The 26974-nt window shown below is 39.6% G+C and overlaps 1 protein-coding gene across 1 annotated transcript; it reads left to right on the top strand.

Moving 5' to 3' along the window:
- Positions 1-9878: 9878 nt before the first annotated feature.
- Positions 9879-10550, top strand: LOC307025844 (uncharacterized protein; the record flags this gene model as incomplete). The annotated part of the gene is made up of 1 exon (XM_079660792.1): positions 9879-10550. The coding sequence occupies one exon, from the start codon at positions 9879-9881 to the stop codon at positions 10548-10550; it is 672 nt and encodes a 223-aa protein (XP_079516918.1).
- Positions 10551-26974: the final 16424 nt, after the last annotated feature.

Genomic DNA, 26974 nt, shown 5'->3' with positions numbered 1-26974 from the left:
ACAAAGATTGAGGCCACATTTGACAAAAGTCCTGAAGAAGTGCTTTAAAGATTTAGATATTGTTTGGGTTACACTTACCAAGTTGTGTGAGAGTTTGTGAAAGGACGTTATGATATGGTTTTGCATTCACTTCAACATTTGAAAGATTTTTTCTTTTAAAAAATGGTGTTGTGTAAATTATGTAAAAACAAATAATTTGAATCAAACCTAATGAAAGTGATCTTACTTCTGTTCTCGGGAAAAAAAGTACTAAAAAATGTTATTTTTCTGGCACTAACATAAATTAAACCTTTAACCCGGCACAAAAACATTTGACCCGTGGACAACAGGAAGGTTAAAGAGGGAAGTGTAAAGTCTTTACATCTGGACCACAGTTATAGTAATGTTTTATGCAAAATAATATTTCAACATTTTGGGAAGAGCACTTACTTGCTTCATTGCCACATTTAAGATTATAAAATGGATGTCACTACTCTCATCTTACTTAACATTAAAACAAAGGTTTAAGACACATTTGAATACTTTGGGGAAATGCTCTTATTTGCTTCCTTACCAGGTAAAAGATGAGAAGCAGTGGCGAGCCGTGACTTTTATACCTAGGCCCTCTGACCGCAACGATGTCATCACTATCACTGAAGTGAGCCATCATGAACGAACTTATGCTAATCATAAATCTGTCGATCATAAATCTATTGATTAGATTTATGATTCGAAAATAATAAAAGTAGGGTAGACATGTGGATATTATCCGGCTGAACAAAACTTGCATTTATCTAACAGGTTCGTTTTCTACAGACCTTATTTCGAGCTATTTACCAAAATCCTATGGAGAAATCCCATTGCTTTCTGTCGAGGGAATCCGAGCGCAGCTTACTTCCGGGTTTAAGGACGCGTCACTAACAAGCCCTCCCATCTTCACAGTAACTCGCAGAGACTGCATTTAACCCTTCACATTCCAACAGAAACTGAACAGGCAGATTCGAAGGATTTATTTTTCTTTGGAAATGTTATTTTAAATACAATTAAATCAAGTTATTTTGGTAAAACTAATAAAAAATGTAGCAACAAAAAAATATAAAAAATAATATTTAAAAAAAAAATGTTTTGAGGTCCTAGAGGGCCCTGACGGCTCGCCACTGATGAGAAGAGATATCACTCTTAACTGTATTTAATCGGAAATCATATTTATTTGTCAAGACTAATCTTGTATTCTGCTTATTCATCACTCTGGCTGTAAAACATGATAATATTTCAGTTATGGTTACATTTAAAGTGTTTTCCGCTCAATCCGCCTTGACATCTTTACATCTCTTGAGGACCAAAGTTAAGGTAACGTCCTCTGCACATTTTCTTTATCATGAATTACACGTTTTTACAGTTGTCCGTCCACATCCAAAATAATAGTTCAACATGTTGGCAAGAACACTTATTGCTTCATTGCCAAAATGAAAGGTGACCTATCATGCAAAATGCACTTTTGTACGTCTTTTATACATGAATATGTGTCCCCGGTGTTTCAGGGAACTCACCAAGTGTCAGAAAACACAACCCTCTCTATTTTCCTCCATACCCAAATCTTTTTAAAAAGGGGCTGCAACGGATCTGATAGAGACTGATCCAGATTTGAACACTTTTATGTCGTCACAGAAGTGGCGCTACGGCTATTGGGCCAACTCCACCAATCAGGAGGAGACAGCCACGGACATTGCCGTTCCAAAGCGCTGGAGACGCTGTAGTAGATATTTCAGGCCACCAGATGGTGCTGTTCTCACTGAATCCGAGCATGAAAGGCAGTGTTAAATTGAGCGAAATGAGGAATGGCTAAAATGCATGATCAGTTTGGTATTTTGAAAAATGAAAAGTATAAATATGCCTTATATAGGTATGGTCCTACACTATATTATTCAAATATAGCATGATAGGTCCACTTTGAGTTTAGAAGATGAATGCCAATTTCCATCTTACTCAACATAAAACATGTGTTTCATTGACACAAATTTGAATATTGTTGGGATAGCAAGAAGCAAGATAACACTTGTAATTGTATTTCATCTGATTTCATATTTATTTTTCAAGACTAATCTAAGCGCTTTGAGCACCAGGAAACGTGCTGTATAAATCACATGTTGTTATTATTATGAATCTTATTTTCTGCTTATTCATCACTCTGGCTGTAAAACATGATAACATTTCAGTTATGGTGGCTGTGAGCAGATGATGTTCCCATGTCAGTGGCAGCTGTGTGTCGGGGGGGGGGCAGGTTGTATAAACACAGAAAGCACAGAAGTGTGAGCAGTATAGGATGTGTTTACTCTGGCCGAGGTGTGAAAGACTCTCCGCTGATCCGTCCACCAGCTTCACCTGCATGTCAAACTAAAGGGCAACCAATACAAGATCATTAAAGACCATTATTTAATATTATCTAACTTGACTTGGGTACATTTAGGCTGATTAACTTAGATTTAGGTCAGAAATAATGGAATATTATTAAAATGTTTAATCATTTCAACGCTCAGTTCCTGACCCTTTCTTTCCTTTTCAGCACTTTATTGTATTTTAATTCCTTTAGATAGATGGATAGATAGATAGATAGATAGATAGATAGATAGATAGATAGATAGATAGATAGATAGATAGATAGATAGATAGATAGATAGATAGATAGATAGATAGATAGATAGATACAATACTTTAAATACTTTAAAAAGTGGAAAAGGGAATTGACAATATAAAATCAAATAAAGAAATATATTATTTATTTTATTTATTAAGTTTTTCTCTGGTGGATCTTGCTTAGTTCTGTGAATGTCACTGTCTTACAATTAGAGGACATTTACAGCCCACCTCTGGCCGACCCCTCCGGTTCCAGCTATGTTTCACACCTAGGGTGCAGAATTTGTCTCCCTCACCTGCCACCTCACACACACACACACACACACACACACACACACACACACACACACACACACACACACACACACACACACACACACACACACACACACACACACACACACACACACACACACACACACACACACACACACACACACACACACACACACACACACAGTGAAGCATACCACACAAGTTAAGATGAATCTCGTCACACTTATCTAAAATAACATTATTTTACTGAGTTGAATGAAACAGTGCCTATTAGCTTAGCCTCATCAACAGTAATATATATATATATCATATATATATTATAACATTACCATTACAAGATGTTTAAAAACGATACCTTGCATATATTTTTGGGAAGCTTTGTACTTACATTACCCAAAATGTTTCCAACAATTTTTAAACAGAGAAATGTGCAATTGTGCGATTTAATGTATCTCTGTTCGCATTGTGTTGTTAGTAGCTCTCATAAATTCACACTTTTCCCAGTTTTAAACCACATTTTTACCATACACTTTTCTGATCTTAGTTGTTTTCAGCTATAATAATTAGCAGGATTGATAAATAATAAATATCTAAAAAAGGGGCTGCAACGGATCTGAAAAAAACGGATCCAGATTTCAACACTTTTCTACGTCACAAAGAGGTGCTCCGCTTATTGGTCAACTGTCCACCTATCAGGGGAATGAGCCACGGCTACCTGCATTGCCAAACCTGTCATTCGCATATAGGACGGAATGGATTTCCGTCCATTTGGCTATTCAAATGTTAACGACACGGACAGACTTCCGTGCACATCAGCGGCTGTCGGATTAAGACAGTTTAATGCACTTGTAACACTCACGTACCCAGGATTCCTGCTCCTTTCCTGGGTTACAAAGTGAGGTGACGCAGCCTGTCCTCTGGGTGCGCTCTGTGGGGGGGGCCTGCTCCTCTCTGCCTGCCTGCCGCTGCGCTCTGCCTCTATCCACACACAACTTTTCCCCGCCTTTCAGAGACTTATTGCTGGGTCAAACTCTAAGTTACAAACTGTACACATTGCATTCTTGCTAATTAGCCAAAATATGAACGGAATAAGTAGCAAGCATCGTAACAAACAGAGTAAAATAAATAGGGACAACAGCTTGTCAACTAACCATTCAGAAACGTCCTGAGATGTTTGCACATGTGTTTGCACCTCCACCAAAACCTCCGCTGCTTCAGGGTCAGTTTCTGGATCAAATTGATAATATGCTTGAACACATGCATTGCTCTGAGATGACATGTTTATTCTACACTCGTAATCACAGCAAGCATGGTAACGTGACTCTCTCCGGCTCATGCCCCCCTCTTCTGCAGGGGGGCGTGGTCAGCCGCTGCTCAGAATTTTCAAAGACAGGCTTGGAATAGAGCGAAAATGAGCGAAACGAGGCATGGCTAAAAAATGATCAAATGATCTGTTTGGTATTTTGAAAAATAAAATGTATAAATATGCCTTATATAGGTATGGTCATACTATATCATTTAAATATAGCATGATAGGTCTCCTTTAAGTTATCATAGAAACAAGCTAAGCTAACGTTAGTCTTTAGCTAGTTAGCCTCCCTCTTATTCCAACACTGATTTTTAACTTGAAACCCTTTTATTCCGTGTTCGTTGCAGTTTTGATCACCATGTCTAAAGTTTTGGAGAGGAAACCTCTGCAGATAAATCAGCACCCAGTCAAATTCTACTTAATGTCTTAATCATAAGTTATCAGAGGAACAAGCTACGCTAATGTAAGCAACTCGCTCACCTTCCAGCCCCTCCGAGACAGACCTCTATTAAAATCCTGGAATAAACAATCAATGAAAAGATGATACTGGAAGAGGCTGAATCCTCTGATCCCATGCTGCTTTCATGCCATTGCATTTGTATGTTCTCCCCTTTTTTTGTCAGATATCCTAATTATAAATCAAGGCGAGTCTATTCTTACAGCAACACAAGGCAATTCAAATTACTTTATTAGTTAAAAGCATTAATACATGGTGCTAGCGACATACAGTATTATTAAATAACATTATATAAATGTAAAAACACTCTAAAAAAGCTAGAGGTTAAAATTGAACAATGAATATACAAAGTAGAATAATCTGGAAGTCTAATAAAATAGGATAAGAGAGATAAGATATAGGATATATATATAATATAATATATATTTATCCCGAAGGAAATTGTTGCGCCAGAGTTACAAAAATACAATAAACACAGCAGCATAATAGTAAAACTGTACACTAACATAGGCCGTCACATAATTAATGTAAATATTAACAGTATTTAGTAGTGCAAAAGACGTAGTGGCAGATAATTGCATGTTATTAAAGAATATTGTTGATAATAATAATATTGCACATGTTATAGCAGAGAAGGTTTTGCAATGATGGTATTGGTATTTATTCTCTGTAATGTTTTTGTCTTTGCTGTATTAATGTTTTCCATGACACCAACCCAATGTTCCCACAGGAGTCCCCGCAGAGGGAGCTCCCTGGAGGTCATGGTGGGTTTGATAGAGTTTGGAGGGGCAGACAGGTGGCAGGTGGCCCAGATTCTGAGCCTGTGGGGGGGGGGGAGCCTCCACCCAGAGGTGCTAAACTCCCGGTCAGACAGATCCCACAGCCTCAGCCTGGTGAGGTTAGCTCACTGGTTCAACCCCAGTTCACCCTGACCTCACACTGACACAGCACACTTATCTGTTTAGTACAGTCATATTACACACACATGAAGAATCATCTTTTTACAATGGCTTTTGTTTTTACATGAGATGTGATTTGTTCTGTTTGTTCCTTTTGGGACTCTCCGTGGTCTGTGTTTTGTTTTTATGTTAACCTTACATGTCTGCCTCGTGTTATTGTATCCATGTTTCTGTGGTCTTCATTTTAACTTTGTTCTTTCTTGGGAAGCACTTTGTGAATGTATTTCTGTGAAAGGTGCTATACTAAATAACCGTATTATAATTATGTATTTTCATAATTCTATGTATGTGTGTTGTCCCTTGAGCTGGCATGGCTTCATATTTCTGGTCAAAGAAACTCAAGGAGGCGGCAAGCCAAAGGAAACCCTGAATAAAAACTAAACCAATTTGTATTTTGGACAGTTTTGTGTTTCAACTTTTGGTTTTACACAATATTTTTTGTGCTGCCAGTCCTCCGCCGTCCATCAGCGACGATGATATATTTTCGTTATACTGAGCCCAAAAAGAGCTTGTGTTTCATATGAAGTGAGATCAGAAGAATCTGACTTGAGGAATGATTGGTTTTATGACAGGTGACGTTACCATGATTGAATTAACAAGATGAATACCGAACATGCTGTAACCACAAGTTGACTCTTTAAAAGTCCTTCATTAGACAACATCGATTTTTAAGTTGATTTTGATAATCATTAATCAACCAAGTAATTTTTTCATTCTCAAATGGCAGATATTGCTGTTTTCTTGAAATAAGAAGGGATATTTAGATAAATCTGATCTTGTGATTATCTGGAGAACTCATTTTGAACTATATTTGACCAGAATCAGGAAATGTTGTGTTCCAATATAAGCCGCAAATGCTCCAAAGTGTTGTGTTTTCTGATGTTAGTTGGTGATTTTCTAAAAAAATATGTGTTTCATCAGAGATACAACTCAAAATAAGATTTTTTGACTCAACAAGATGATGCATCGTCTAAAAACAAGACCCGATATCTCACTGCAGTGTTACTTCTAAAGTTAGTCTGTCTTATATCAGGCATAGAGACATATTCTGGCTGGATATTAAACAAATATACTTGGCAAGATTTCGAGTTTTTGTAGTGTTGTTAAATTATAACACTGTGTTTGAGCTCTGAAGCAACACAAAGTGGACTTTCTGATTTAAAATGCAAAACTTTTTTGAAATAAATCTAACGGGTAAAGAGGGTAAATAGAGAGGTTAGCAGTGACTCCAGCATCACTCCAGTTGTATAGACCAAATGAATGATGGATAAATCAAGAACATAAATGGCAATAATGGCTAACCCTAACCCTAACCCTAACCCTAACCCTAACCCTAATCCTAACCCTAACCAAGCAACACAACACCGTCATGTGCTTTGAAGCAACACAAGGTGGACTTTCTGAAAGTTACATCACATTTTCTGATTCAAAAAGCATACCTATTTCTAAATACATCTTACATGTTATCCTAAAGTGAATATAATTGAGTTTTGTACTGAAAAACCAAACATGTAAAGACATCACCGTGGACTTTGAGAAACAAAGGTGGACATTTGCATTTCAGGACATTTTATAGACCAAATGATCGATGGATAAATCTAGAAAATAAATGGCAGATGAATCGATATTGAAATGTTGATTTTCTTTTTTAAGGAAATCATTTAACGAACCAAGCAACAAAGTTCAATACTGTCTTTGTTAAAGTATAACCATGTGCAACAAGAGGTGGACTTTCTGAAAGTTAACTCACAGTTTCTGATTTAAAAAGCATCACTTTTTCAACCAGGAGAAACCCCGGGTGAAGAGGGTGAAGAGGGAGGTCAGCAGTGAGTCCAGCATCACTCCCGTTCTCACAGCTGAGGTGTGAAGTGACGCCTCCGGACTCATCAGTTCTCATCAGCGTGAAACCATCACGCCTCCGCTTAACTGTACGGGTAATGCAGGTCGTCATGCTTCATTAAGCATTTACATTTCAGCCATGTGAGACACAGGCTCCTCCACAGAAGCACATACAGCCGGAACAGTAGCAGCAGAGGACGTTTTTAATCGACGATTCAAGATAAAGAAAGTGAAGGGTCAGAGATCACAGCAGATAATGAAATGATTGTGTTGGTGGGAAAGTGTGGGTTATAAAGTGGAGGAGAACACACAGGATGCCAGGTTCAAGGATGGAGTGAAGTGAGGAGGATAAAGAAAGAGGACAGAAGATCATAATCTGCTCTGATAGACTTCTGAATCAAGGACATGAGGAATCGATAGAGTTTAGCAGCAGATGAGAATAAGTATTTTTGCAAACCAGGTTTATGATACAAGTTCTGTTCAGCAGGAACACCTCCACATGTGAACTCCCCTCTATGACGTTAGGCTCTAAAGGAACTACAGCACGGTCACATGACTTCACGTAAAGGTATCTTCAGTTTGTGTTGACCTCAGACCTTATTTCAGGCTAACACCCAAAAACACATTCAGAAAACCATTGACTTCCAAACAAGGGGAGCAGAGTCAACGTTTGATCAATTGTAAATTGTGTTGAATCATGAAAATACACTAAACCTGAAGCTAGACTCAAAATGTTCGAGCTCAGCAGATATTTCACTTTAATTAAACTCCCTAACTGTAATAATGTCTCTACTCACAAACTGTTTAGGTCTTCAGAGATGCGAATTGAATGAAAGAAAAGTCATTTAGAGAGAGAATATAAATCTGGAATAGATTGGAATTTAATCGTGTGTCCTGGATCCTGAGTTCTGGATCTGAGTCGTGGACTTCGAGTCGTGGCTGAACCTGTCTCTGCGGTCCTGCAGACTCTCACCATACTACTTCCCTGATGGCTCCCACAGGATTGCTGACATCCTCGTGGATTCATCTTCTTATTACGGACACATGCATTTCCAAACATTTGGTCTACCTATGTTGTAAATGTATTATCTTTTCAATTTACACACGGCATCTATTGCACGTCTGTCCGTCCTGGGAGAGTGATCCCTCCTCTGTTGCTCTCCCTGAGGTTTCTCCCATGTTCCCCTTTAAACTGTGGGTTTTCTCTGGAAGTGTTTCCTTGTACGATGTGAGGGTCTAAGGACAGAGGGTCTAAGGACAGAGGGTCTAAGGACAGAGGGTGTCGTATTGTCATACTGATATTCTGTACACACTGTGAAGTCCACTGAGACAAATGTAACATGTGTGATATTGGGCTATAAATAAACATTGATTGATTGATTGAATCGTAGTAATTCAATATATGCACTTTTTGAAGAGATGATGTTAATGTCAATGCATTGCTTCATAAGATCAATATGTATTTCCTGGTATCAGCTCTCCAAATGTATACCATATTATATTTTAGAACTCTTTTTTGGGGGGGGGGGGGCACAGAATAAAGAGATGTATTTATATTGGGTCAAAAGTTAAGAACTCATTGTAATGAAACCTTCTGCTATCTAGATGGTTTTGGCCAATTTTTTTTATTTTTGGATGAGCTCTGTGAAATTGATGATGAGGTTTACTTTCCTGTCTTCATGTACATAACAGATGAACCTTTACTGCAGTATTAACTAAATGTATGTTCATTTTTGGTTGACTTGATGACTATGAAACCCATGAGTTGTGATTCAGTAATGTTATCTATTCTGGTACCAAATGTGATTTTTAAATTTGGAAAGAAGAGAGCCCATTTTGTTAGGGAATGATTGATTAAAATAAACTATCATTCTCATCAATAAACTCAAAAAATCCTCATAAAACCAATGACGCAAAAAGAAATGAAATCAATCAATCTCTCCAGGAATAACACAATAGAAAGTTGTTTATCTGCAGCCTATCACCTCTTCACACTTTCTTATTATTTAGTCCAATTCGCTCTTGGCTTTAGTGTGAGAAAGGGAACGCGGGAGAAGTAAGATTATCCAAAACAAACCCCGTCTCCTAAACATGTGCAGAATGCATCTGGGTCTCTGCAGGACAGAAACCTGAAGGAAAGCTGAAAACTGTTTATTGTTTGAGCAGGAGTCAAAAGTCACACTCCGGTAGCTGAATGTTCCCAGACACAGTGGAGTGTGTGTGTGTGTGTGTGTGTGTGTGTGTGTGTGTGTGTGTGTGTGTGTGTGTGTGTGTGTGTGTGTGTGTGTGTGTGTGTGTGTGTGTGTGTGTGTGTGTGTGTGTGTGAGAACCAGCAGAGGTGTGAAGTGACACCTCTGCGGCCTGCACTTATATACCAGTGGAGCTCAGCAGCTCTCAGTCAAACCTCAGCCTCCCTCAACACAACATGGATACCTCTTCTTCAGTGCTCAACTACAACCTGTGGTTCTCCGATTCGGACCTTTCCAGCATCTGCTCTTCAGAAACCTTCTCTCCCTCTCTGGACTCCAGCGTCTCCCCGTCCTACCAGCACATGCCTCAGAGCTCTTCCAAACCGGAAAAGCGTGGCAGGAAGTCGGGTCGAGGGAACCGGATACGCAGCAAACAGAGAGAGAGCGCCAGCGAGAAGGAGAAGATGAGGATGAGGGATCTGACGAAGGCTCTTCATCATCTTCGTTCATACCTCCCGCCTTCAGTGGCTCCTGCAGGACAGACCCTGACCAAAATAGAGACCCTTCGCCTCACGATAAACTACATTTCCCACCTTTCGTCGCAGCTGGGCCTCAGCGAGGAGGAGCTTTTCCAGAGGAAGGAGCAAGGAGACACTTCGGCCAGCGACACCTCCTCCTCCTCGCCTGACCTCCTGGGATACTTCCAGCACGGATCCTCCATCATGGGAGCACAGGAGCTGCAGGGCCAGAACCAGAGCCTGTACCCTGCCCAGGTGTATTCTGGGAGTTGTAGTTTCGGAGTGGATCAGTACAGCAGGCAGTACTACGATGCTCCTCAAGGAGACGTGAGCCTGGACGCCATCGTGCAGTCGCCTCCAACAACTCAGACCTACTGTCAGGTATGTTAACGTCCAATCATGTTGTTCATGAGTTAGAATCAGAATGTTATCACGAGAACGTTAACACATGAATTTGCTTTGGTGTAAACGGTGCATGCAAAAAAACTCAGACAGAAGAACACGTCGGGGCAAAACATACATCTTAAATTATATTCTATTCTACAAAACGATATTTACACAAAATATAAATATATAAGAAACGGAGTAAAGTCAAACCAAATATGACAAATACTATAATCAAAGTGTAGAGCTGTGCAGAGTTAGAAAGAGGTAGTGTGGTAGTTAATAAATAATACAAAGTACCTTCAATATTTTGACTTCCTCTGATACTAGATATTTTTTGATGAATTTGGACTATCTGACAAATTAAGTAAACAACAACATTCAAGCTCTGAAAACGTTCACCTTTATGAATCAATTTAAAATATTAAAAAGCAACCGGTTTACTAGTTCTTGTGATTTATTCGGGTTTACAGTGCAGTGTGCAAAAAACATGCATCTTGTTGAATAAAAGTACAACATGCTAATCCATTTTCTTTTTTCATTACAGATGTCCGGGAAAGAGTTCTGCATGCCGCTGGTTCCCAGAGAGTACTGGGGTTAAAATCTGGAAAACGCTCCATCCTCTTCCTCCTCTTCCTCTTCGTTCTCCTCTTCGTCCTCCTCCTCTTCCTCTTCCTCTTCCTCCAACAACAACAAACTACTTCTGTTTTTACTGCCTCACTGTGAAACATTTATAATTTATTTAATATATATATGCTATCTTACTTTTTATTTATTTTGTCCATGTGAAATGGTCCCTGTAAATATTGATACGTCTTAACAACTATTTTTACATTTTCTTTATACGACTATTTATAATAAAATATTGAAAATTGTTTCATGTGTTTGTCATCTTTCGAAGCTTTTTTTCCCATGATGCAGTGCGGGTAATTCATCTCACAGTTATTTGGACTGATGTATTTTAATCTGAAGGAAGACAGAGCGCCCTCTGCTGGACGTAAAGTCAAACTGACACCCAGAGTAAAAGTAGAAGTACTCAGATCTTGTACTTGAGTAAAAGTAGAAGTACTCAGATCTTGTACTTGAGTAAAAGTAGAAGTACTCCAGTTTTGTTCTTGAGTAAAAGTAGAAGGACTCAGATCTTGTTCTTGAGTAAAAGTAGAAGTACTCAGATATTGTAAGTGAGTAAAAGTAGAAGTACTCAGATATTGTTCTTGAGTAAAAGTAGAAGTACTCAGATCTTGTTCTTGAGTAAAAGTAGAAGTACTCAGATATTGTAAGTGAGTAAAAGTAGAAGTACTCAGATATTGTACTTGAGTAAAAGTAGAAGTACCAGAGTGTAGGAATACTCTGTTACAGTAAAAGTCCTGCATTCAAAATGTTCCTCAAGTGAAAGTAGAAAAGTATTATCATCAAAATATAGTGAAAGTAGCGACAGTAAAAGTAGTCATTGTGCAGATTGGTCCATTTCAGAATAATAGATATGATATGTTTTATAATGATTGATCATGAAAGTGTTCTCAAAGCTGGTAAAGGTGCAGCTAGTTTGAATGACTTTGTATACTAAAGGGTAGCTGGTGGATTTACTCCAGGTGGAACTAAAGTCTGATTTAACACTTGATTAGATTTCACATCATTCATCCAGATCTGTAAAGTAACTATTCAATAAACGTAGTGCAAGTACACCCTTTACCTCTGAACTGTAGTGGAGTATAACATGGAAATACTCAAGTAAAGTACATGTACCTCAAAGTAGTACTTAAGTGCAGTACTTGAATGAATGTACTTAGTTACTTCCCGCCTCTGTCTAATAATAATATGTTCACATTGTTTTACCCACGCTCTTTTCGTGCAGAGTTATGAACTTTCTCCTTACCCAAAATATTGTTTTATACCAACACACCTAAATGACTTCCTAAAATCCCACTTATATTCCTAAACCCTGCACCTTATCCAAAGATATTACACATTTATGTACTTTACTACACAATGTTTGTTATGTGAGTTTATTGAAACCTCGGGCACTTTCTTTGCACGTTCTGTCTGGATGCAAACATGCAAAAGTTGAATCGAATCTAGTAACATAAAAACACGATCTAAACTCAGATCAATGAGAGCCACAGAGACACGAGCACTTCCTGAAACGTTAGCGTGATTCCCTCTCGTGCTCTGACATGTCAGACGCGTTTTTTCCTCGTCGTCCTGCAGGCGACTCGGTTTATTTAGTGTGTCTCTGTTAATGTGGCTGAGCAAACACTCCGAGCTCCTCGGCACCGCAGAGTCTAGACTCTGATAATCCAGATCTCTGCCCTCTCCTCTCACCTCCGGACGGTTAATTACCCGCGGAGCCACAGCTTTAATATTCATGGCTCTGCAGAATGAGCTTGGTGTTGCCACATCTCATTTCATATGCAAAGCCTAATGCACTCGCTGAGGCCTTTCATCAGAGAAGAGCTAATACGCTCTGCAGCCTCGAAGAAGGGCCTGTGATGAAAGGGTTAACACCGCAGTGCTGATTATTCTCTCATTACATGTGAGTAAACACCATCAGAGCGTAATGCGGATTAACAGAAGACACATCAGGAGCAAGAGGAGTGACAGCTGGGAAACTTTAGAGGATTTGCAACGGGAAATAATATCAGATTATAAGGATTTTCTTTCACCCTAAACATAGAGAAGAGTGAAAGGATGTGAAGCGTCACACTCAACAATGACTTAGTGGCAATAATTAGTATTTAGATATTAACTTTAGCAATACTACGGGGTTAAATACTCTGTTCAAAGTCAAAGTGCTGCTTTTAAAAATCTAATAAAAGCACACTTATCAAACTAAGTAAAGGAAGTAAAAGTATTTGTTATGAAGAATAAGCAAAATTGTTTATAATAATGATAAATTGATTATTTATGTTAGTATATTAAACACTTTTCAAAATGCTTTAGAAAGTGACAGATAGCTGATTACATATCTGTATTCATTTATTTTGTATTAACCCTTAAATGGGCATTCACAAATACATATTTTAGAAAATTGATTGATTGTTTTTAAAACATTACACCCCTCTTACTCCATTATGACACAAGTATTACACCCATGTTATGCTGCTATTAAGCCTGTATTACACTTGTATCAGACCCATACTACCAGAGCCGTCCCTACCTACAGGCCGATCGTGCAGACTGCGTGGGGCCTCACCTTGCGGAGGGGGCCTCGACGGGGCCTCATGTTGGCCAGGAACGGCCCTGCATGTTACACCATAATAATTAGATGAATTTTCTGTGTTAATATTGAATGGTCCTGCCTGGCTCTCACCATACTACTTCCCTGATGGCTCCCACAGGATTGTTGACATCCTCGTGGATTCATCTTCTTATTATACACACATGCATTTCCAAACATTTGGTCTACCTATGTTGTAAATGTATTATCTCTTCGATTTACACACGGCATTGCACGTCTGTCCGTCCTGGGAGAGGGATCCCTCCTCTGTTGCTCTCCCTGAGGTTTCTCCCATGTACCCCTTTAAACTGTGGGGTTTCTCTGGAAGTGTTTCCTTGTACGATGTGAGGGTCTAAGGACAGAGGGTCTAAGGACAGAGGGTGTCGTATTGTCATACTGATATTCTGTACAAACTGTGAAGTCCACTGAGACAAATGTAACATGTGTGATATTGGGCTATATAAATAAACATTGATCGATTTATTGATTGATTGATTGATGGAATTATTGAATTACAACAAAAATGATATGTACCTAAAAAATGTTCTTAAGTACATTTACTAAGTTACTTTCCACCACTCCTGTGTTGGATATTTCTCCAGCTGCAGATGTGTTTTTGTTGCAAATGTTATCTCCATGTTATGCTGCTATTAAGCCTGTATTACACTTTTCTCAGACCCATGTCACACCATAATAATTAGATGAATTGTCTGTACTAATATTGAATGATATGTACCTCAAAAATGTTCTTAATTATAACACTTAGGTACATTTACATTTCATCCTTCACTGGACCTGAGATCTCACAGTTAAAGGGCTTAGGCTTTTATTTTGTAACGCAAGAACCATCTCAGACCTGGTATCGTTGAAAATGTGTCTGCTTTCAGTCACAAAACTTCACTTTACAAAAAAAAGGTACATATATAACAAACTAGAACACAACACAAGACAAGAGAGACACATTAAGTACATTGAGTACACAAAATATTCCTGATTTTAGATATAATTGACACTTACTTGCCCTTTCTCTCACAAAAATAAAATACAACCTGAAGTTGAATAAATAGTTCTTAATGTCTGCCCTTTCTATTATTTATTTTAGGGTTTTTATTAGTTATATGTACCTCAAACCTTTTCTTAATTAAAATACTTTACTAAGACTTTCCAGCATGCTGCTTCAGATGTGTTTTGGTTGCTTCAGAGAGGATTGGTGCGGGATCTCCTCACACCTCCTGCTCATGTTTCACCTCGGCTGCAGAGCAGGAGTCAAAAGTGACACGACGTTCAGTGGGAACGCTGCTCTGAGGTCAGATCCACATCAGAGCACACCTGACCATTACATCCTCAGAAATAACACAGAGAATCCAGAGAGAAAGCTGCGTCTGAAACAATCAGCTGTGTGACTGAGTGGGAAACACAATACCATGCATTAGTGAAGTTATGTCATAATAAAAAGTGCTTTTGCAGCATAAAAAACAAAAAAACACAACAAGGAAATGACAGTTCTTGTTCTGAATGTCTGTATTTAAGATCAGTTCCCAGGACAGTGGACCTTAACTCGGTTTTTTAAATCGATTTGAACACATTTAGTTGATATTCCTCATATGTAAAGTGTGTCAGGAGTTATAGTTTCCGTGTCCCCAGGCCTCACTGCTGTCCAAACAGCACGAGGTGTAAAGTCCTCACACTTCACAGCTGCTGCCCGGCACACTTCTCCAGGCTGAGGACAGCGGGCCGAGTTAATGAGATGCAGGACTGCCTTTTAATGAGTCTCACAAATACACAAATTAACAAAAAAGAAGATGGACACGGTGTTGAGCTTCACTGGACCTGAGATCTCACAGTTAGAGGCTTTAGGCTTTTATTCTGTAATCCCAGAACCATTTCAGACCTGGGGGATCGTTGGGTCTGCTTTCAGTCACAAAACATCACTTTGCAAACTAGTACACAACAGACAACACAACAAGTGAATAAAGTACACAAAATGTTCCTTATTTGAGACATAATTTAATTGAACACTTGCTCTTTCTCTCACAAAAATTAAATACCACATGAAGTTGAATACATTGTTCTTAATGCCTGACATTTGTATTCTCTTTTTTAGGCATATGTATTTGATTAAATGCACACATTTGTATATTTGTATATGTAATTGAAGTATTATGCACACGTTGAACTTCAAATGATGTTTGTATGAGTATTTTTATTTTATTTCATTATTGATATTATTTATATTTGATTTTTGAAGTTTTATGCAAACATGTTACTTTATTTTGTTACGTTTGTAGAATTATCTTTGTATTTATTAGATTTTTTTGTTATTTTACATTTCATTATTTAACTATATAAAAAAAATATATTGTATTTTTTTATTTTCTTATATTTTCATTTGTATTTGATTCTGAAAACTGTTACAAAACCCGAATTTTCACGTGGGATAAATGAAGCTTGATTCTGATTAAATGTGTAATGTATTTCTCTTTAGCTGCTTCATTTAATTTCTTATAATAAATAATGAAATAATAATAATAAATAATAATAAATAATGAAATAATACATTGGATTTTTATAGCGCTTTTCCTAATGCTCAAAGACGCTTTACATGAAATCTAAAATGACCCCTCCGGTTCAGACCGAGCCCTTTAACTCGTCTCCTGTAAAGTAAAGGATCCACGTGTTTCTCTTTCCTTGCTTCGTGTGATGTCTTTAACTCGAGGTGTAACTCCTCTCCTGTTCCCAGGCTGCAGGAGTGGGTGGTGTGAATTTCTCTCCATCATTTCTCTCCGTGTGAGGATCACCGAGTCACACTTCAGTCCTGGAGCTGCCATGTTTCCCACGAGACCCCCCGCCCAGATTCTCAGGACTCAAGGTGGCCGCTGGAGGTGCAAAATCACACCTCTCTCCTCTTATATGGATCCCAAATCTCCCTCAGTCCTCACTCTCCTCTCCTGCCTCACCAGAAACACTCTCTGCTTCTATCTCTCCTGCAGCCATGGATGTTTCCTTCTGCTCCGACCTGCAGCTCCACCACGAAGCCTTCCTCTTCGACTCCCTGATGGACAAACAATACAACACTTTGGCCTTCGATGCAGCTTCAGATCCTGGCTATTTCAGTGCCAGCAGCAGCTCCCTGTCTCCCACCTCCTCTGTGGACTCGTTCTGCTTCTCCCCCAACGCTTTCCAGACGAACGAACCCAACCCTTTGGACTGTTTGGTCTTCAAAAGCCCGGCAGTTCCTCAGCAGAAGAGTCAAGACGCCCAAACTCTTCCTGCCTCCACGACAAAGAAATCCAGATCCAGATACCCGGGGAAGAAGCGCCAGACAGCGAGCGACAGGGAGAAGCACAGGATGAGGGATCTGACCAAGTCTCTGAACCACCTGAGGACGTATTTACCTGAATCTGTGGCTCCAGAAGGACAGACCCTCACCAAAATCGACACTCTGCGCCTCACCATCCGATACATCTCGTACCTGTCGGCGCAGCTCGGCCTCAGCGAGGAGGTTCTGGAGCAGAAAGCATCAGAATCTGTTCAAGAACCCCAAAATCTGCAGCAGATCCTGGGTCAGCCGACAGAGGGCTACGCCCAGCAGGAAGCAGACTTTCCCTCCATGAGCACGACCCCAATGCAGCCCTCCTATCAGGTATGTTCATATCCTGCTCTGAGCTCGTCTCTTCATGCTTTACTGTTCTGCGTCTCAGAGCCTCCATTCAGTCCAGAAACTTGGCTGACATGTTGGTTTTATTTGACGGCCTGTTCGAAAGATGCTTCTTCGCAGTTTCATGTGGTGGAAGAAGTACTCAGATTACTTACTAAAGTAAAAGTACAAATACTAGGGTCTTAAAATACTCCATAACAGTAGTATTTCAACTTTTACTCAAGTACAAGATCTGAGTACTTTTACTTTTACTCAAGTACAAGATCTGAGTACTTCTACTTTTACTCAAGTACAAGATCTGAGTACTTCTACTTTTACTCAAGTACAAGATCTGAGTACTTCTACTTTTAGTCAAGTACAAGATCTGAGTGCTTCTACTTTTACTCAAGTATACAAGACCAGAGTACTTCTACTTTTACTCAAGTACAAGATCTGAGTACTTCTACTTTTACTCAAGTACAAGACCTGAGTACTTCTACTTTTACTCAAGTACAAGATCTGAGTACTTCTACTTTTACTCAAGTACAAGATCTGAGTACTTCTACTTTTACTCAAATACAATATCTGAGTACTTCTACTTTTATTCTAGTACAAGATCTACTTTTACTCAAGTACAAGACCTGAGTACTTCTACTTTTACTCCAGTACAAGATCTACTTTTACTCAAGTATAAGACCTGAGTACTTCTACTTTTACTAACAGAGTACTTCTACTTTTACTCAAGTACAAGATCTGAGTAATTCTACTTTTACTCAAGTACAAGACCTGAGTACTTCTACTTTTACTTAAGTACAAGATCTGAGTAATTCTACTTTTACTCAAGTACAAGATCTGAGTACTTCTACTTTTACTCAAGTACAAGATTTGAGTACTTCTACTTTGACTAACTGAGTACTTCTACTTTTACTCAAGTACAAGACCTGAGTAGCCTACTATGAAATATTAGATTGAGCCTAAATGTAAACACCATGCTCTCTGCACTTATTCTACGTCTCGTTGGTTAAATCTTGAGCTAAATGAAATGCTCAAACAAACCCAGACATCGAACTGCTTTTGAATGTCAGAGATGTTAAAGAGAATACGTTTCTAACAGAAAGCTTTTCTTCTGTCCTCAGGTTTCAAACGGAGCTTCTCTCTTCACCAGCGAACAGTTCTGGCATCTTCAGAACGCAGCGTTCCCCGGACACTGCTGAGGACGCCAATCCACTCGACTTTATCTCATTGCAACAATGACCTCTAAGAACATTTATTTAACGGACGAAACGTCTCCTTTTTGTTATTTTCAACAACATATATTTATGTCCTTAATATTGTACATATAACTGTTTATTTATTACATTTTCTACAACAGAATAAACATTATTTATCAAATGTGAAACCCTTGAGTTTGTCTCTTTCAGTATCTCACTTTTTTAAATACATGTGTACTTGTAAGTATTTCTCTTTGATGCTACTTTTTACATTTATTTTAACACTCACAGATACTTTGTACATATAAAAACACATTATGTAGTATAATGCAGTACTGTACTACTACTCTACGCAGTATTTTAAGTATCTTTATTGGCTCCACATTTACAAACAAGGCTTTAATGTAATTAAAAACAGGCTCAAATAAGAATCATAATAACCTAATACTGTAAAAAGATCCATCCTTTAAACGAGTACTTTTACTTTTGATACCTGAAGTACATTTACCTGATAATACTTCTGTACTTTACAACATTCTGAAATGGGTCATTGTACAGACTGAGTACTTGTTGTACTTTAAGTATATTTGATGCTATTAAGATAAGATCAGATAAGAAGTACTTTATTGATCCCAATGTGGGAAATGTTTGCGTTGCAGCATCAAGAGACAAGGCATTGAGAAATTAAAAGAAGTAAACAATCCAAAATGTAAACGTCTCAAATGACTTTCAGGAATCAGAATCAGGATTATTTCCAGGTAGGTTGACACGTGCGAGGAATTTGACTTGGTGTCATGGTGTGTACATAAAAAATAACATTAACAAATATTTAAAATAGTAAAAAAAACATAGCAGTATTTACATAGAAATAGAATGGAATAAAATTGATTAACATCATTAGTACTTTAATTAAGTAAATTATCTACTTCTTCAAACACTGGGTCTTCTAATTGGTGCTTGGTCACTTCCTAAAATAAACAGCTGTCAGTGGGACTGAGGTGCTAAACAGGCAGCACATCCCCTCCAAAGTCCTGGAGGAAAGACCCCCCGCTGAGAGGAGGCAGCTGGAGAAGAATCACCTCTTCTGAGTCAACATGGCCGTGTCAGGAGAAGGAGGTCATCGGGATAAAGAGGATGGGGTATAAGTATAAACAAAAAGAAACCTTAAATAAATAAAAAGCTGATCCAAAACAAACACTAGAAAAATTCACGAGCAGGCACGATCAACAAAAGGAAAAGGAGCAAACAAAAACCCCAAAGTCGAGAGTGGAAAACAACGACGACGAACCGACAGAGAATATAAAACTAAACTAAATACATACATACAAGACCAATCACAAGAAAAGAGACGGCTGCGGAGGTGAGACACGATCAGGTAATCAGACAGGAGGGAAACACGGGAAGTAAGACACAAGGAGAACATACATGTCAAAGTAAAAGAGCAAACTAAAAACACAAAAACTCCGATCTTGACAAGCTGGTAGTTAGAATAATTTAAAAAGGCACTGTGATAAATACTGTAATTCCCTCAGTACAGACGACAGCAACGAGTTTTTAATTTACTGGCAGGATTTATTTGGTTCATCCAGACCGTGAAAACTGTAATCAAAAAACATAATACACAAATACAATAATCACTAGTCAAAATAATAACAAAACATACAGTAATATCCCAACATTGTCCTGGTAATGTCGTCACTTTCAATTAGGCTACTGTATACACAATACACTTTGGTTACATATAATTCAACAAAACACAAAGACCAATCTAACTAAGCCCAACATGTGTTAGTCCTTAGCTGTATAAAAACAATTTAATACAAACAAGAACAGAAAACACACACAAAAAACGTCAGCAAAATATACCTTAGTAGCTGCATTGCATGAGGAAAATTGTGTAGCTTGGTATTACTCTGTACGATTGTTTATCTTGATGCTAAGAGCTATTTTGCAGATGCATCAGCACTTAAAAACATGTACTAAATCAGCGGACTTTTCGGATGAGTGTTACGCTAAAGTATTTCCTGACGGAAACAGGCGATATAAAAACAAAGGTTCCGCCTTAGAGAACTTTGGTTCCTACCAAAATAAATAACTCAGAAATACTGCGCTGACTGACACAGAGGCAGTTACACTCCCACCAAAACATATCACATGTATATGATTTCTTCAACTATTGAGAGACAACATACTGCGTAGAAAAGATAAACAAAAAAAAACTAAACTTCAGTCCTTGGCTTCCCAGAGAACGATCACCATGACTGCACCTGTAGTGAGACAGATAGAGAGAGAGAGGGGAGGAAAAGAAAGAGAGAGGCCGGAGTCTTCAGTCTGCTTCCATCAGCGTCACCATCTTATGGATGGGCCTTTCCAGGTGGACAGGTTTGGAGATACGCTTTCCTTTCTCATCAAGGGTTGAGTCGCTGATGAGCAACTTGAGTCTTCGCACCTTCCCATCCTTTCCTGGGTACACTTCGATAACCTTTGCCATCCTCCACTGGTTACGTGGTGTAGTATCATCTTGCAGGAGTACAACATTGCCGACCTTTGCATTCCTGCGATCTTTGGTCCACTTCTGTCTCTGTTGGAGGCTCAGGAGGTACTCCTTCTTCCATCTTGTCCAGAAGTGGTTGGATAAGAATTGAACTCGACGCCATCTCTTGCGTAGGTGGATTTTCTTTGACGAACTTCCCAGGAGGTGGAGCGAGTATCGTGGACTTCATGGTCAAAATGTGGTTTGGTGTCAGGGGCTCTGAACTGGATGAATCAGAAGCCACGCACCACTGCACACCGAGTGCTTTTTCCATGTGCAGTTCACCCAGTGCCATGTCCTTGTCTTTGGCAGCTGCAGCACATTCTTCTTTTGGGATTGTGTCTAGGACCTTCTTGCTGTTAGAGATAAACGTATGCAGCCGGAGTTTGCCTGTGCTGCAAAGCTCTCTTGCTTCTTTCACCAGTTGGATCGCTTGGTCTTCAGATGCTACACTTGACAATCCATCATCAACGTAGAAGTTCCGTTGAATGAACTTTATGGTGTCGTCACTAAAGTTTCCTTGTCCTTCAGCAGCGACATGCTTCAGCCCATAGTTGGCACAGCCAGGTGACGATGCTGCACCAAACAAGTGGACCTTCATCCGATAGATGGAAGGTTGGCTTTCGAGATCTCCATTGTCCCACCAAAGGAACCGCAGGTAATCTTGGTCTTCTGCCTTAACATGGAACTGGTGAAACATGCGTTCGATGTCACACATGATTGCCACAGGACCTCTTCGGAAGCGATACAGAACTCCCACCAAGGTGTTTGTCAACTCAGGACCCGTCAGGAGGTGGTCGTTCAAGAACGTTCCTTGGTACTTGGCGGAGCAATCGAAGACAACGCGTATCTTCCCAGGCTTTTGTGGATGATACACCCCATGATGCGGAATGTACCAAGCTGGAGCTTTGTGGATGTCTTCCTCCGGGACCTTTTCTGCATCTCCGCGTCTTATGGTCTCATCCATGAAGGTCTTGTAGTCTTTGTAGTACTGGTCGTTTCTTCTCAGCTTTCTTTCTAGGCACCTGAGACGATGGATAGCACAGATCTTATTATCAGGTAAGTTAGGTCTTTCTTTCTTGAATGGCAGCGGCATTTCGTAATGACCGTCGCTCTTTAACTTGATGCTCTTTTCCATTTTTGACAGGAACCTTAGATCTTCTTGAGAGATGGGGCTGGTCTCCGACGCTCTTTCAACGAAGTCAGACTCCAGCATCTTGATGACATATGCAGGTAAGAGAACTTCTTTGATCTGTGTCCTACAGACATAGTGCACTTCCTTTGTGAGGTCTGAAGAGGACGGTAGACTTGGCATCACTTGCTTCACCATGACTTGGTGACTTATTCCAATTGCATCTCCATAGTTGAGACACGGGTTGCCATATCCCACTACACTCCAGCCCAAGTCTGTCTTTTGTGCAAACGGCTGGTGTTCCTCACCAGGCACCACTTGTCTTGGAACGAGGGCTTGGGCACAGTTGTAGCCAATCAACAGGCCGACATCACAGCTTTGCTGAGGAGCGATCTCATCTGCAATGTGTTCAAGATGAGGCCATGCTTTCGCCGTATCTGGTGTGGGAATATGGTCTCTGTTTGCAGGGATAAACTCTCTTGAGTAAGTCACTGGAAGAGTGATTATCTTGTCTGAATAAAAACCTCTAACTTGTAGACCAGCTAGCTTCCGACAGGACACGATTGTGTTTCTTGAAGCCAACGTGGAGAGGTTTAGCTGAACTGGTTCACTCTTAGCATTGAGAGCCTTCGCTGTCTCGTCGAGGATAAAGGTTGTGTCACTTTGTGTATCAAGGAGTGCGTACACCAGAACTTCACGACTTGGCACACTTGTAGAAGACACCCACACTGGAATTATTGTGGAGGTATGAGTGTCTCCAACATTCTGGATGACTCTAAGTGCCGTCGCCTCACGTGATGGTCTCTCTGACTGGTCTTGTGACTGTTCATTCTTCCTTTCTTTGTACTCTTCTTTGTCTTTGTCACTGTACCTTGCTCTGTCAGATCTTGTAGACATCCTTTCTTCCTTGGTGCGATCGTCATGAAGACAAGTTGGGTGTCTTCTCTCACAGGTGTCGCAGCTGTCTCTTTCTCTACAATCTTTAGATCGGTGGCCAAAATTGAGACAGCCAAAACACAATTTATTTTCTTGAACAAACTTGATTCGCTCCAAGATTGTCCCTTGCATAAACTTGTAACACCTTTGTAGACTGTGTCCTGCCTTCTCACAGAAGACACAGCTTGTGACGACGGCTTTCTCATCTGAGGTGGTTGCTAACACCTTTGCTCCAGGACCTCCGCTCTTTACACTCTTGTCTGGAATCCTTTCACTTGGCTTAAGAGCATGAAGAGATGTTATTGGGCTGCAAGCGATTTTAGCTTCACGTGTGAGAAACTTGACAAACTGGCTGAAGCTCGGGAACATGTGAGTGTCTTCTTCTGCTTCTATGACTTTCCTATTCCACCTTGAAGTCAACCAGTCTGGGAGTTTAGAGAGAATTTTCTGGTTCTCGTTGCAATCATTAAGTATTTCAAGACCTCTGATCTGAGACATGGCTGCCTCACAGCAGCGCAGGAAGTCGGCGAATTCTTGAAGTTCCATACTGCCTTTGGAGCTTATCTTGGGCCACGCGTCGAGCTTCTCTCTGAAGGCCTTGGCGATGAGGAATGGATTGCCGTATCGCTCTTCTAGGATGTCCCATGTTGCATAATACGCTGGCTCTGTGCCAAGTAAAAAGTAGCTCTCTATGGCCCTTTTAGCAGATCCACCCACATACTTGCGTAGATAATATATCTTCTCTTCAGCTGGTATGTTCTTCCTGTCAACGAGCGTCTGAAAGGACACTTTCCAGTCGTTGAATCGGAGTGGGTCACCACTGAACACTGTAGGTTCAGGTAGAGGAATGTGACTCGCACTGATGGCTTCTGCGAGCGCTTTGACGAGAGCTGTTGTGCCATCTTCATATTTGTTTTCTTGCCTTGCTTGTGCTACAGCTGGTGGTGTAAAATGGTGCCGCAGCGGGCTAGTTTGAGGCTTGACTTCTTCTTCTTTCTTCACAGAGACACGATGGAGAAGATCATTTATAGTTTGAGGCTTGACTTCCTCTTCTTTCTTCACAGAGCCACGATGGAGAAGATAATTTATTTCTTCATCTGAGCCGTCGCCCTTAGTTGCCGGACATGAATGTATACTCTGGTCATATACTTGCTGTCGTGCCTCGGCAGCCTTTAGCTTCTTAATAGTCTCCAATCGATCTAGTTCTCTGCGCTTGGCTTCTAGCACTCTTTGTCTCTCTGCATTTTCAGCCTCTTGTTTGGCTTTTATCTGAGCGGCTTCAACTTCCAGTCTCTGAAGCTCTTTAATATAATGCTCTTGCTCCAGCTGTACTTCTAAGGTGGCTTTGTTGGCAGCAACCTCAGCAGCTGCACTCTTCCTGCTTGCAGAGGAGCACTTAGTGTGGCGAGAGCTAATGCCTGTCCTTCCTGAGGCTACAGACATTACCTCTTCAATGACTCGATGTTCTTCATGTCTTTGACTTGTAGTATGCCTATGGGCTGTAGCTTCCTCCCTTGCATCTATAAGGTCCATTGCATCCTTAACCATCTTCTTTGTTACTGTTTCACAGGTGTCGATTTTGCGACGTGTGTTAAGGTCAGGAACCTCAAGGCGTTTCCAATCGTCATAAACGTCATTTAGACTCCTAGAGGTATTGCGTACTTTAGTAATTTGTCCATCTAGCAGGTCGTCTGAGCACTTTCCACTCAGCGCTTGGTTGGCTTCTTTAGTGGCATCCTTCCACTTCTCATAGCACACACTGAACCGATGTGCAACCTTTATTACTTGCTCATCATGCTGTTCTTGACCCTTTTCCGTCATTCTGCGGACTCTTTGGCCTAATGGTGGCTCTTCTGAGGAAGCGGGGTTGTCCACTATGATGCCTTCAGTCGCTTGTGGCTGCACGGTTGAGCTGTGCTCGTGCACACACTCTGTCTTGTCAGGTGCGTGTGACTCCATGTCTGGGAAATGTACATCTGCAATTGTGTGCTCTTCGCCATTTCGGGACATCTTACTTGCCTTACTGTTGTCATTCACTGCTCTTTGGTGCTGTCTTCGTGAGCAGTTAAGTTTTCACTGTAATTCCCTCAGTACAGACAGCAACGAGTTTTTAATTTACTGGCAGGATTTATTTGGTTCATCCAGACCGTGAAAACTGTAATCAAAAAACATAATACACAAATACAATAATCACTAGTCAAAATAATAACAAAACATACAGTAATATCCCAACATTGTCCTGGTAATGTCGTCACTTTCAATTAGGCTACTGTATACACAATACACTTTGGTTACATATAATTCAACAAAACACAAAGACCAATCTAACTAAGCCCAACATGTGTTAGCCCTTAGCTGTATAAAAACAATTTAATACAAACAAGAACAGAAAACACACACAAAAAACGTCAGCAAAATATACCTTAGTAGCTGCATTGCATGAGGAAAATTGTGTAGCTTGGTATTACTCTGTACGATTGTTTATCTTGATGCTAAGAGCTATTTTGCAGATGCATCAGCACTTAAAAACATGTACTAAATCAGCGGACTTTTCGGATGAGTGTTACGCTAAAGTATTTCCTGACGGAAACAGGCGATATAAAAACAAAGGTTCCGCCTTAGAGAACTTTGGTTCCTACCAAAATAAATAACTCAGAAATACTGCGCTGACTGACACAGAGGCAGTTACACATACCAGACCATCGATTAAGTCCAGACACTTGGGGGAAATGCTGGTTTTATTTGACTGCTAATTCACTTCCTGTATGAAGATATTTCTTTGCCGTTTCGGTGGTGGAATAAGTAGCCTACTCAGATTCCTTACTTACGTAAAAGTACAAATACTATGGTCCTAAAATAGTCCATTACAATTATAAGTCCAGCTGGAACCAGAGAACACGGTGATGTTCAGGATTATAAAGTAAAGGAAACTCACCTAAAATGTTTGATGGTCTTATTTTAACAATGTGATCGCATGACTCCTTCTGATGTTTTGGGCAATTCTTTTTTTAGTCAAAAAATTTTTTCTGTCAAATTTATTTTTCGTCAACTTTTTTCTTTTTGTCAAGTTGTTTGTCAACTTGTGTCTGACTTTCAGCATGAGGACAACTGTCTCTGTTGTTGGAAACTCACCTAAAATGTTTGATGGTCTTATTTTAACTATGTGATCACATGACTCCTTCTGATGTTACTGCAGATCTGCTGTAAGCTAGCTAGCTAACGTAGCTAACCTAGTCATTTCAGATATCCTGACAAACACTGACAGTTATGAGACAGACTAACTCTGCCATATAATAGATAACGTAACATTAGTATTGTAAAAGTGTAACAAGGGTGAATACATCTAAGAGGATTTAATATATAAAACATTGAATAAAACAGTCTGGTAAATTCAGAGAAAAAGACGTTACTAACAATATAAAGATATACAAAAATGTAAGTCAATATAATGTAATAAAAATATAATAAACAGTCAGGTTAATTCAGAAAATTATATCATGCAACTGCCCTTACAAATATAATTACAAAGTCAAGTAAATTCGGAAAACAATATTACGTTACTGCCCTTAAAACGGGGAAATAATAATATAAATATATATTTAAAAAAAAAAAAAAGATATTATTTTTAATGTAATCCTGAGGGTTGTCTCAAATAATGCCTGTCTTCTTATTGATTGTCTTGGAAAAGCTTGTTTTATTTCACTGGCATGAACAGAAGATGCAGTAAAGTGGAGATTCAGCCCAGTAAATACAAGACATCACAC

The sequence above is a fragment of the Notothenia rossii genome (assembly GCF_949606895.1).
Source record: "Notothenia rossii genome assembly, chromosome: 2".
In the NCBI taxonomy this organism is placed as follows: Eukaryota; Metazoa; Chordata; class Actinopteri; order Perciformes; family Nototheniidae; genus Notothenia; species Notothenia rossii.
This window is presented reverse-complemented; position numbering and strand designations above follow the sequence as displayed.